At 39.6% G+C, this 13,611-nt stretch overlaps 1 protein-coding gene across 1 annotated transcript in view; it reads left to right on the forward strand.

The window, feature by feature from the left end:
* The window catches only part of EEFSEC (eukaryotic elongation factor, selenocysteine-tRNA specific), a 115,698-nt gene extending 102,523 nt beyond the window's left edge, over window positions 1–13,175 (forward strand). Inside the window, exon 7 of the mRNA XM_056501705.1 lies at window positions 12,408–13,175. Within this exon, the coding sequence (XP_056357680.1) occupies window positions 12,408–12,592 (185 nt within the window). The 3' untranslated portion in view covers window positions 12,593–13,175. The remainder of the gene's footprint in view (window positions 1–12,407) is intronic.
* The last annotated feature ends 436 nt before the right edge of the window (window positions 13,176–13,611 follow it).

Genomic DNA, 13,611 nt, shown 5'->3' on the forward strand with positions numbered 1-13,611 from the left:
GCTGGTGTGATTTATTCAAGAGGGGAAGGTGTCACTTCAACCTGGGTACCACTGGTGTTTGACCATCCACTATAACCAGAAAACACAGTACCTGTGAGAGCAAACCTGCCCAGTCTTGTCCCTCAAGTGGCCTCTGCTTATTGAGTGACCCTTGCTTTTCTCATGCAGCCTTCCCCCTGTTTGCCTGAGATCCACCTGTGGATGGGGTTTGCCTCTGGGAACCTCACCAGGAGCACGTGTGTGCCCCATGGAGCTGCTGCATCTTGGGGTGTTTGAGCACCCCTTCATCATTGTCACCAGTTTCAGTGCTGGCTGCTGGTCTTGGCAGACTGTGAAAGGCACTGGGAGGGGAACACGCTGTGGAACTGTGGAGAGTCATTTTAGGGAAGAAGTATATGAATAATAAAGGAGAAAGGACTGGCAAACACTTGATTTTTTTGTCTTGGTAAAACAAAATTACAAAAATTTTTAGTGTTTGTTTTGGTGTTTTGGTTTTTGTTTCTTTGGTAGAAAGCCATAGAGGAGAAATTTATAGTTTATTAAAGACTGGAAACTTCATAATAACCGAAAACTCTCATGCTGTTTACTCTCCTCCACCTCCAACAACATTTTATTTCCCTTGTAATAATTAGTTTGAACTTTCCTCTATTTCTCTGGATCAAGTAATTTTCATACAACTTTGGGATTTTTTTTCATATGCTTTAAATCTTTCTTCTAAATAATGTTTTTTATAACAAAAAAAAAAAAACTATGAATACATTATAATTTCAATTTTCGTGGTGTGTGAAAGATTTCTGCGCTAGGTCTTTATTGTTTTTGAAGAATTCATCACCCTAGTTAAGAAGCTTAATATAAATTAAAGAAGGTATTAAGGAACATTAAGACATCAAAATGTGGAGCGTTCTTTTCCTTTCGATTGCTCCAAATGCAAACAAGTTGAATAAAATGCAATCAAAGGGCCTGTTTGGAGAACATTGAGTGGCTTTACAGCTGTGCTGTAGAGAACCTCTGGTAAGAGCATAATTCAAATAAAAAGGCCTTTCTTTCCTTCTCCTAATTCTCTTTGTTGTGGTGACAACAGAGTACAAGCCCGATAAAAATTTAATCACCTTATCTTTTTAAAGCAAATTGCATATTTGTTTACACACAATATACATAACATGAAAAAGCAAAAGCTGCCATCCAATCCCCCTCCCCTTCTAATCGCCTTAAAGGCCCTTGCCTAGAAGTTTAAAAAAAAAAAAAAATTTAAATGTTTTAGTCTTTATTCTGAAGTCCCATTGTTGAGGATTGCTTTAAAAAGGCAGCCTGGGGGAAGATGGATATCACCAAACTTAAACTGTGTGCCGGTGCTGAGCAGCAGATGCCTGGGATGTGTCGGCAGAGCTGGTCCAGCTTAGCTGGCTGCTGCGGGCCAGGCGAGGTGGGAGGATTACAGACAGCCCTGTGGATTGAGCACTTTGATTTGGGGCTGCTTTGTAATGCATTGCCTTTGATTCTGTGTCAGGTCTGCCAACCTGAACTTCTTCCTCATTGTATACGTTCTGAGAGGCTGCTCTAGGAGGTATTGGGCACTGGTGCAGGTTTTGTTGTTGTTGTTCCCTTTTCACTGGCATGATGATGTTTTAGTCCCATGTGTTGAATGCAGAACCTGTTTTTAGTTGTTTCTGCTCATCTTGGTGCACACAACATGAGCATTGTTGGTTTTGTTTATTTACTGTTTAATAGGTACTGGAATGCTGACAAAAACACAACTGAAAGTGCCTTCTGGCCCACTGCTGAGTGGCTCTGGGCTGAGAAATTCCCTCACTGGATAGAAATTTAGTGCCAAAGGGATATTCTATGTTTTTTTGAATTACAAAAGCCTAGTGCTTAGTGGTTCCTTGATCTGTTTTTACATACCTAACTGTACTCTCTGGGGACATGTTTGTGATATTGTTCCTTTTGAACTGAGAATTTAATCAGCAAGGACTGCCTCAACAACAAAACTTGTGAAAATCTGTCCTGTATAACAGTTGTCATAGTCTCTCCCAGATTCTACTCTGTGTTTGTATTTGCATGTTTCTTAGTACTCTGCCAGGAGAAGGAGAACTTAGGAGATCCAGTGACAGTAATTGTGATTTCAAGATACTGTTCTGACTTAGAGTATTTTGAATGGTCTTGGGTATTTCATGCTGACCTGCCTGTAATTTTTCTACCGTTGAATTGTAAGAAGAGCTTGCTGATAATTCCAAGCTTCCAACATTACATTTATATGTATTAATAATTTGATTCCTTATTAGTTCCATTATTTTTTCATAGTTGTTCCTCTTATGCACTAGGCATTTTCCATGTGTTCAGTTTTTGTTTCAGGGAGCTTGAAGAATGTGTGGACTGAAATCCAAGCACCAGTGTGAGTGGTGCCTCTCCCTGCAGGTGTGCTGGGGGAGCAAGTACAGCCCTAAGGCATGATCTCAGGGGACCTTGAGTAGCCATCAAATGAGAATAGAGTTTTACTAATTGTTGGTGTGATACATCAGCTGGCATAATTGCAACCTTGTTACTGTGCTGAAAGTCCATGCAGAAATTAATTTGAAAATTTCCTATATAGGCTAGTGGAACAGTGTTGGATTTGAGGCCAGAAATATGATCATAGTGGTTGTGTTTTAGCCCTGATCTGTTGTATTGTGTGTACACTTAATTTGTGTAGTCTAGACCTAGTGTGTGGTGCACTGTAGTCTCCCTGTAACCTGTATTAAGGTTGGTCCCTGCTGCAAAGAAACACAAAGTTTTGTAGAGCATGCAACTCATAGTTGTGTTCCAAGAGTACAAGGTAGAAAGTCCTTTGCTCTTAGGGAAGCTGCTCTAGGAAGACTTGGCCAACAGATGGATTTGGTGCATTGTGCAACAGCAGTTGTGTTGGCCTATAAAATGGGTTCAGGTTTGGTATTCTCAATTGATTTCTGCTGAAGGATGGCCAACTGGCCAAGAAATGAAGACCTTAAGTATCCATGCTGTTATTGAGGGTTGAAGGGTATGTTGGATTAGGGTGTATTTTGGAAAACCCACTTTGGTAACTGCAAATATCCTTCTAAAGTGTGTGTGGGCTTGTGTAGATTTACTTAAGTAATGAGATGCATGCAAAACAGTGGTGAGATACATGATGAGAATTTGTCAAGTTCAGAAATCTGTCCTGCTATGTGGCTTCAGATGACAGTGGCCCATTTGTACCTGCTGTTTAATATTTACATTTTATTTTTGAAAAGCAAGGTTAAAAATGTGGTCGTATAATGTAAATTGGGGAAAACAGATAATATATCCTGGTCATCTTGCTGGAAATTGAGAAATATAAAGCTGAATGAATTACATACTCAATGCCCTGTGTTATGCTGGGTCCCCTCAATGGGGATGACAGGTTTAGGATGGAGAGGAGAGGGAAGGGGCAGGCAAGGCAAGCACAGGGAAATGCACCATTGATACCCACTCAGCTGCCAGCAGTGTGGTGCTGGAGTCTGTGCTCCATTTAGCAATATGAAAAATATCAGACTGAAAAATCAAGACACTGACTTCATGTAGAAGGTATGGCAGACTAATTAAAGAAAAAAATGTGTACCAATTGAGCCTATAAAACTCTTCCTGACCTTGAGAAAACTCTCGGAGAGCTGTGGGAAACTCCAGTCTGTCCCCTCTGAACTTTTTTGTGTTGTTGTTTAAATATAGTAACTGCTTTTTTAATTAAAAAGAAAAATTAGATGGCATTTCAAATTGTGTCCATGGTGCCTTGGGGACCTATTACAGTACAAATTACCCTCTACTATTTAGTGAGGTCTTGTTTACTATTGTGTGAAGCGAGGGTTACCAGTGTAAGGATGCAGGACAAGAAGGGCCCTTCTTTGAAAGTCTGGCTCTGCACATGAAAGTGACGCCAGCAATTGGAAGCAATTTGTGGAATTGTTTGATTATATTAATTATGGCACCAGCAAACAGTGCTTGGGAAACAGTTTTGTTTTCTTGCATTCTTTCTTGATTGCTTGCAGCAAAAGCCAAGATACAGAATGTGCCTTTAAGGACTGCCGGAGAGCGCAGTTCAAGCCATTGTGTGGAATTGGCACTGAGCTTGAAAGGGCTGTGTCCGGCCTGGTGGGAGAGTTTTCCAAATACAGCTTCGGCCTGAACTTCACCCAGGTCAGCTTCTTAAATTAAAACAGCTTCTGTCTTCCTCATCAGGGAAGATTGGCTCTTTCCCTGCGAAGTAAAGAGCCCATAATGAAATCCATGTTATTTCCAGTAGTACCGCTTCTTACAAGTAATGCCTTTCAGTCCAAAAGCAAGTATAAACTTAAATTGATACACAGGATTCAATCCTGCTCGCCACTGAGCTGCAGCCCTCTCTGATGTGGTACAGGGCAGCTGTTCCCCAGGGTATGGGAAGATGTTTTATTTGTTGAGGATTTCCAAGCAGTCTGCCATGCTGAGGCTGCAGGGACAGTGCTGCTGATGCAGGCTGGCTGTCACAACAGTGTTTGGTTGGTACATGGGGCAGTCTACTTGTGCTCAGAGTGGCTGTAAGATTTTTCTTTTTTCTTATCTCTGTCATCAAATAAAGAGTTATAGCTGTTTTGTGTAGATCCCAAATACCATGCTGAGGATTTTAGCACATTTGGAAGGAAGGAGTCTCCTCGCTTGTCTTTTTGGAAGCTGGTTGCTCCCTGGCCAACTTCTTGCTGTAGCCCTATTAATATTCACAAATCAGGCAAGGTGATAATAATTGATCTTGTACTGGCCAGAAAAGAAATATTACTCTTGTCTGGAGTTTGAAACTCTAGCAGAATACTTGAGAGAGCTGACAAGAGATGTGGGAAAGGTGTTGTGAATTCAAAATAGAATTACTGGAGAATTGTGAAGGGATTTACATAAGTAAAATTCATGAAGCTCAAATCCTGAGCTCCTGAGGGTAGTAAGGAAAGGAGTATCCCTTGTTTCTGAAGTGAATCTCTGGTCAACTATTACACTGAAATTGTCTTGGTAATCATATTATATTTGTTGTAGTGGTGCTGAACACCTAGGAACAGAGTAGATTTGCTCCTGTAAGAGAACTTAAATCTTCTGCCTAGCAAAGGTTTATAGGTGTTGACCTGATGTCAGGTGGAGAATCCCTGCCTGATCCTGGGCTCCAGTTAGCTCAGGACACACTTGCACCCTTGCTCTTTCTAAAGCACAATATATTCATGATGGCAGATGGGATGCCAAGCTGGATGGGATCAGCAGGCTCTAGATGACCCATCATCCAGTCCACTAGATAAGGTGTGGTGCATTTTAGGACCCTATTATAGTGTTTATGGGTAGAGTAACATTAGTTACTTTTGTCCTTGGAAGGCTCACAAAGATCTTGTTCAGTTTGGGTTGGTTTTGTTAGTTTGGGGTTTTGTTTTTGTTTGGGTTTTTGTTTGTTTTGTTTTTTGGTTTATTTGCTGGGATTGAAAGTTCACAATTGCATTAATAAAGCAAAAGGTAGGATTTGGGGTATCTTTAGCAGAGGAGAAGGGAAGCAGAGTTGCTAACTGGTGTAAGGAATTGAAACAGCAGATGCTATATTTTGTTGTTCTAGTCCTTTCTGCCTGACTGCAGAGATAACTGTAACAGGAGAGGCTGGGCAAACAGATCTTCTCATTTTGGAATGCTTCTGATTCTTGTTTAAATCAAAACTCAAGAGTGTAACTTTAGGGAACTTTTCAAGTTCTTAGGATGCATAGAAATAGTTTTGTAGAGCTGCTGACATATTTTGGGACTAGTTGGAAAACAAGTGTTTACTTTCTAGTGTGTTGTGATACTCTGAGAATCAGTTCTTATAACACTGGTATTTACATTAATTTTGCTGGAAACCAGTGATAAATTTATTATTTCACAGTTGATCAGAATGTGAAACAAATGGGAGTGCTGCTCTATTTGGAACTTGTACCCTTCTTTGGACATAGGTAGCTATGTTTTTTTAAGAATGGATGTTTATTTAAGGATGGATAAATATATAGCTGCTGCAAGAAAAGAAAAATGAATTAGTTTTTAATTATGTTGTGCTGAAATACAGGTTTCTTGAGTTCTGAAATACAGGTTTCTTGAGTCCTGCAGTACTTGCAGAAAGTTTCTGTTTCCTTTCAGTGGTCCATCATTGCAGTAAGCTGGGGAGAGGCTCCCTTTGTATGCTCTCTGTTGAAGCCCCTCTGCATCAGTCTGTGGCGTGGATGTCTCCATCTGGGCCTCTAATTATTTCAGATTTTCAGGTCAACCAGCTTTTGTACTCTCTGTTAGCAAGAGTTGATGCAGGCACACACACTCTAACTGCGTAATTAGGGTTCAGGTTCTGAGAGTTCAATTTAAGGAAATCCTGAAATTGTGCAAACCAGCTGTTCCAAGTAATCCATTGTGAGTGAGGATTATCCCCAACACTTCGCCTCTTTCAAGTTTTGCTCTTTTTTTCCTTCCCTCAGGAGGGAAGAAAAATGTCTGCCTGTCATATTAAAAGGTTACATTTGCCTCGGATAAAAATTATTTGCAACATCAAATACGCTATGTTAACTTGTTCTCTGCTGTTCAGTCAATTTTTAACATTTGAATGTTGACAGGAAACAAGAAATTACATGTAGCTGGGTCTTCTACCTGCAGCTTTCGAAGGAAGTGAATAAAATGTTTTGTTTACAGAAAGGAGAAGCAAGTTCAGTTTGCCACTGAAATTCTGCTCACAAATTCCTGAATGGAATGGGAGGTTTGGCAATAGTATTGGCAAGTCAAGAACAGTCTAGCAGTTTCTTAATATGTAAGAAGAAAGGATTATTTTCTATTCCCAGGGCAGCTGCTGGTGTAGCCTCAATGTGCTTTTTTTCCTAACAGCACAGTGAGGATCCTGAGCCAATGCTTATCCAGCAAACTATGGCAAGTACCAGTGCAGCATAGGATGAACTTTTAATTTTGGCCTGAAAGCAAAGTTCTCATTAATTGGGAGCATTGAAATATTTTAACATGGGGTTTTTTTCCCCCCATTACAATTCTTATGCTGTAAGAAAACTGTGATCATCCATGTAAATACTTCCACACCACCAGCATAGTTAGCAAAAGGCTTTTTTTACAAGTGTGCACAAGAGAAGGGAGTTAAGTTCAGCAAAATAAATTATTCTCCCTGGCTGTGCTGGAAAGCATGCCCTGCACCTATATTATTACACCTGTTTTCAGTGATGGGTTTATCAGTTGCTTAAAAATTGCTCCTGTCTCTGGCTGGGCTACAAGGAGATACTGTATTATCTTGCTTCTCATCTAAAGTGTGTCTGGCATTCAGGCTTTAAAATCTTGCGTTCAAACACAATGTTTCATTAGCTTTGAAGGAGACAGGAGTATTTCTAAATATTGAAAAGAACTGTGAAAATAGGATATAGAAATACAGAGATGGGAAATCTGAAAAATTAAGTTGGGAAAGGGGGAGAGAGAGATAAAACTCCTGAAGGGCTGACTAGCAAGTACAATTGTGGGTCAAGGAAGGAGGAGTTGGACTTGAGGAAGAAGGAACAGAGACCACCCTTGGAGACCTTCTGAAGGAGCAGGGAAGCAGAAGGCTAATAAGAAAAAAAGTCAACAAATCTGACAAGGGATGTTGATAAGGAATGACAGTATTAAGTGAAGGAGGATGTGTAGTGAAGAAGTTAAAAGTGTAAAAGGCAAAGTAGAGTCCAAGGTTACAGGTAATAGATGAAATAAATATTTATATGGGGCAAAAGCACAGAGGTGCTCCTTCACCCTGCTGTTGGGTGAGCAGAAGGAATTAGAGGAGCAGATACTGTGTCAGCTTTCATCCTCCTTCCAGCTGAAGCAGTAGTGAAAACAAAGCAAAAGCAAACCTGACTGTGTTGCTGTGTGGGTGTTGTGATTTGTGTCGGGGCTGGCATTCCAGGCTGATGTGGAGCCTGTCCTGGGATCTGTGGGATCTGCAGGAGGGTGTTCATCCCTGCCTCTGCCACAGCCTGCTCAACCCAGGGCAAAACTTGTGTCCCTAGGAGAGACTTCATTGTGGGGAGAGAGGGGAGCTGAATTGATGGTCTATAGATAAACTGGGTTTGAATCTATGCACAAGTTCTACACTGTGGAATTTCCATCTGAAGTGGTTAAAGTCTGTGTGTTTCCACACAAATTTTTTGTGTGAGCAATTGTAAAACTCAATGCTGCTGTTCATTTAACTGTGTAAGATACTGCAAATCATTAAGCTGTTAGCTTTTTATTTGTGAAAATTGTGTAAAATACTGTGGTTTTCCTTTATTTTGTGCATGTGAAATTGTTTTCAGACTTGGAAAATGTTTTTCCTGATATGGTACTGCTTTTCAATTGAATTTGAAAATGCATTTTTTATTAATATCATTTATAAATTGATCAGTTTGGACTAAATCCTTCAGGCCATTCTGAGACAAAGAATGTTAAATTCTGTATTTTTATTTGTTAATAATTGACAGTAGTTAAAAAGAATGAAGGAGATTACAGTGTTTTACAACTAGATTTTCATATCTAACCTGAGTTAGTGGATGTTGAAAGTACTTTTTGCATAAGACCTTGTCTGGGCACTTCTTACAGACATGGTTTTGATGGGTAGGAATGAATTTGCTAAGCTTTCACATGTTTGACATGCCTTTGAGGATGGCCCATTAATAATATTAATGCATAGGTATTTTCTATTGTTGTATGCAAAGCATTTTTTAGAACTTTGAAGCTAAAGTATTTTTTTTTAACACATGGACCTTTTCAATTTAATCCATTAGCCACTTGGCAAAATAAAGTAATTGTCCAGCAGAGGAAGAAAAAAAAAATCTATTAACATTTGCTACAAATCCGAGTAGTACAGGCAGCACTTAATTAATGGAACAGATTTCTCACTATGTGTTCAAGCTAACATAGCTATTGTTCAACAGAGATTAGACCCTTAATGTAAGTAAGTTAAACTAGACCTTCATCTAAAAATATCCGTCATTTCAGCTATTAAAGCTCTGATGTCTTCTTCGGTGACAGATATATTTCCCTTCATTTCCTTGGTTTTGTAAAATGTAAAGTATGCATTGTGTGTAATGTGAGAAATCCACGGGGGTAGATGAAACCCCGATTGTGCCTGTCTCTCTCTGCCTGCTCCTTTGTGCTGCTCCCTGTCTCAGAGCCTCCTCAGCCCTGAGACCTGCTGGCACCAGAGCAGAAAAACAGAAAATGCCATTTGTCAGGGTATGATGCCAGCCACCTAATCTGTTTGCAGAATGAGGGCCATGGGATCTGATTAGGTAATTTGGATACCGTGTGAGTTCAGTAATACCTGAGCTGCCTTTGGCTGTCAGCCTGTCACTTCACCAGCAGGAGCTACCACGTTCTGCCACTTTTTCTGTCAACTTTACCTGGAATACCTTATTTACTCCAAACAGGTGTTAAGTGCTGCAGGTGAGGTATACCTTTGCTTCTTCCATGTGGGAGTTAGTGACAGGGTGGAGAAGGTGAGATGGCTCAGTTTCAAATGCATTTTCCCCAGCAGAGTGTCTTTTTTTTCTTGAAAACAAAATTTTTCAGACATGAGATGCTTTGTTTATACACCACAGATGCTGTGCCATGTTTCAGTTGTGTTGGGCCATCTGAGCTGATGTCACTGATGGGTTTGAAGCTCAGTTTATCCACGGTGGTTATTTCACCCTCGTGGCTGAGACTTCCATGACTTGCTGCTGCAGCTGAGGGTCTGTGCAGGGTGAGAGTCCAACCACTGCTGTGTCCCTGTGGGCAAGGGCTTGCAGAGGCAGCCTGGGCCCTTCAGATACCCATAAGGGAAAATTTTGGCTGCAATTTTAATGCCACATCTCCTCCCTTCCTCTCTCCTTTCCGCCAATTAGCATTTTTTGGAAATTAGAGTCTTGCAAAGCCTGCTAACATAAATAAAAGTGTTTTAGGATTTGTTTGCTTTAATTAAAATGTGTCTTTCTGAAAGGATTTAGTTAAACATCTTTCTTAAACAGTGCTGTGCCAGTAACAGCAACATTTGTAATAGTGATAAGACCCAGAAAGGGAAACCAACTAGAAAGCAAAATGAAATGTTTCTTTGTCCAAAAAATAAATGGTCGTCTCAGGAAAGTGGAGGAAACCCAGTGCAGGGACAATTACAATTAGGTTGATCAAAACAGTAGAAAACAAAGTATTAAACAAATTCTGCAAAGGTAGTGAGTGGGGCTGCATGGAGTGGCTCTTTCTGCAGTTTTTCTTTTGTTTTCCCCTCTTTTGACTGTTGCTATTTTTTTTCTAGCAGCACCCATAATGCTCTCAGAGCTTTCCAAATGTAAGTTGCTTTTCATGTAGTGATAAATTATTTTCCGTGGTGAAGATGGAGTGATTGTAAGGGTAATGCTATTAATGGGATTTATATGAAAGCATCCAATTAAAAAATCGAAACAGCTGCATCAAACATGACTCTACAATGTAATAAAATCATATAATAAATATGTGGTCCCGCCACACCATATTACCTAGTTTGATTAATTGAACCTTACATGTGCAAAGATAGTCATTATCAGACTTCTCAGCCATCAAGGAAGAGCAGTCTCAATTATTTTCACAATGAAATAATCATTGCTTTTTTTGTGTCCTGCCATCTGGAAAGAGAAAACAGTAGCTGCCATGACTGTGAAATGCATGATCTTGCAGGACTGTACAAAGTTGATTCTGCTTGATGCTGGACTCCTGCAGCTTTAGTGTGGGCTGGAATTTATTTAGTTCTATACAAAACGTGTTGCTTTTCTTCTCTTTTGAACCCTTGCACTTTTTCCCTTTCTTTTTCTTTTTTTTTTTTTTGTTTTTGTTTGTTTGGGCTTTTATTTTTGTTTTATTTGTTTTGGGGTTTTTTGTTTGGTTTGTTTTTTTGTTTGTTTTTTTTGGGGGGTTGTGTGTGGTTTGTTGTTGCTGGGATTTTTTGTTTTGTTGTGGGGTTTTCTTTGTTGTTGTTGTTTTTGGGATTTTTGTTTTGTTTTGTTTTCAAAAATAAGATCTCTCTCTCTGTGAAAATCTCCCCACTGCAGGGAGAGATGACCTTAGGGATGGTTCACAGCCTCTGGTTGTGAAATGGTAAATGGGCAGTTTCCTGGTTTTGCTTCAACACTTCCTCATTTCCCCCTTCCCCTGGCCGTGCTCTGGGAATGCTGCTGCAGCAGTTTGCTCCCTGACACAGCAGGATGAGGAGCTGGGCTCTGGGGCTGTGTCCCCCAGCTGTGGGTGCCCCTGGATGTGTCTGAGCTGGAGCAGCTCACCTGTGCCCGTAGACCTCCTGTCTCCAGTAAATCATAAGCATCTCAATCTTTTTGTCAGGCTGTGATATGAGAATCCACATCTGAATTTCAGTATGAAGAGAGAGAGGCTGATTAAGTGTTTGAGATAAGGTTATGTGACACCACAGGTTAAAAATACCTGAACTGATCTTGGCCCAGTGCCTGAACACCACATTGCAGAGCATTCAGGTGGCACTGAAAAAGCTTCTGAGGAGTTTGTTGCCTTCTGCTTTGTGCAAGCACTTCTTCAGGAGTGGTCTTTCAGGAGCTGCATCTCTCTTGTTTTACAGCATTGCTTTGGACTTTGCTATCTTGCATTTCTTATATAAAATGTGTGTTGACTTTAAAGAAAAAATAAAGGTGTCATAAACCCTGGCCATTTAAGAAGAAAAGATTAATATTTTTGTTTGGCACAAATGTCTGGAGAAACAGATCCCCAAAATACTATGCAGCTTAATTCTAGTGCCCCTAAGCAATAAGCAATGCAAGTTGAAACCCCTAGCAAATATTTTGTCTTAACAAAATAAAAACAAAACCCCAACAACCAAAAACAAACACAAAACCTGCATAATATACAATGTGCAAGTTTTATAAAAAAGTTATTTTCTGGTAAATCCAGAAAATAGACTTAAAGAAATTCAAGAATCTTCTGAGTCTTGTGACTCTCCATAATTTTACTGTTTTACCAGTTGTTTTTTATCCATGACTTATATTTTTATAAATATTCTTGGTGATGACAAGAAACTTTGGGTATGTGTCTAAATAATAGGAAAGGCCTGCCAAGTAAAGAGTTAGACCAGGCAAGCTGGTCTGGCTTGTTTAAATTCTTGCCTGTTAAAAGCTATAGATGGACACTGAAGGATTCAGGATGCTGCACTGGATTTGTGGTATCACTGTTGTGAACTTTGTTGTGTTTAAAGACTTCTCTTATTTTCTATGTAAATTACCATATTGTAGGAGTCTTATGCAGAAATGTGATTTCCCTAATGCATTTGATTTACTTTCTGATTTTCTTTGGTTGATTTCAGATGAAAATATGCCTGCTCATTTTTTCTAGTTCTCTGAAATGTGATGTTGAGTTTGTTAGTCATGTGTATTCTTGTTTTTTTACAGATGGGCTGAAGCCAGACACAAAGATGCTGCTAACTGCTGCCTCCAAGAAGAAATCTAAGGGAGGGAAGGGGGATATGACCAAAGAGGATGAAAGCAGCAAGAATGATTCAGCCCAACCTGTTACTATCTCTCTTATCTTTAAAAGATATGTTTTTGACACACAGAAGAAAATGATTCAATCCTGAGGAAGCAAGAGAGGCCTCTGATTACACCTCCAAGTCCAGACCCTGAAATGCATTGAGGTGGAATGTGTTTCTTGTCCAAACACATTAAATCTGTTCCTTCCTCACAGACAGAGCCTGGAAGCTCATGCTGCCTGTGGCCCCTTCTACAATGCCTGCTATCTCATATTGTTCTGTTAAAATTTGCTTATTTTGTCATCTCTGTGGTGTGCATCTTTATGGCATGTCAGAGAATCTCACCTGCCAGATGAGCACACTTGGATGTACATTCTAATTGCACTGGTTTTGGGGATAACTGTGCTGAAGTTTCTTTTGATTTAGAAGATTGCTACCAATATTATTCTAAATTAAGTCAAGATGTGAATTTCATGTGACCCACAAAGTGAAGCTGATTATTCTAAGCTTACTTCCTTGAGCAAAGTGGGATACAGAAAGCACACTATTTAATAGGTGAAGCCTAAAATGGATGTTTCACATTCCTTCAGTTGCAACTATGTAAGATGCTATCTGAGAGATGGTATGGATGTTTTTTATAAATATGATTTATATCTAGAAATGTTTTTCATATTAAACATCATGATCTGTATAGCTGAGAGTCTTAATTTTTCTGTTTGTTGTTCCAAAGGTTCTGAATTTATCTTCAGTGACATTTTACGTAACTTTTCTGAGTTTCCTGCCTGTTCTGCAATGAATCCTATTCCAAAACTGTTTTCTTGTTTTCTTTTTTTTTTTTTTTTTTTAACCAAAATGCCTTTTGTGTGTGAAAGAAAATGTTGCCTCTGGAAATAGTCAAGGGCTTTATTTCATTAAAATAATGATAGAAGATTGCTGCATAAGCCTTATAAAATGAGTGTCTCCAAGATGCTTTAGAAACCATTAGTTTTTAATAGGGATTTCATGGCTGCTTTAGCTCTTTCTCTCAATTTCATGTCCTAGGCTCATAAAAAGGAGAGCACTGGCAATATCCCTTCCTTGTTGCATACAAAGTATAGGACACCTGAACATGAAAACTAACAGCAATT

This window comes from Oenanthe melanoleuca, chromosome 12 (assembly GCF_029582105.1).
Source record: "Oenanthe melanoleuca isolate GR-GAL-2019-014 chromosome 12, OMel1.0, whole genome shotgun sequence".
Classification (NCBI taxonomy): domain Eukaryota; kingdom Metazoa; phylum Chordata; class Aves; order Passeriformes; family Muscicapidae; genus Oenanthe; species Oenanthe melanoleuca.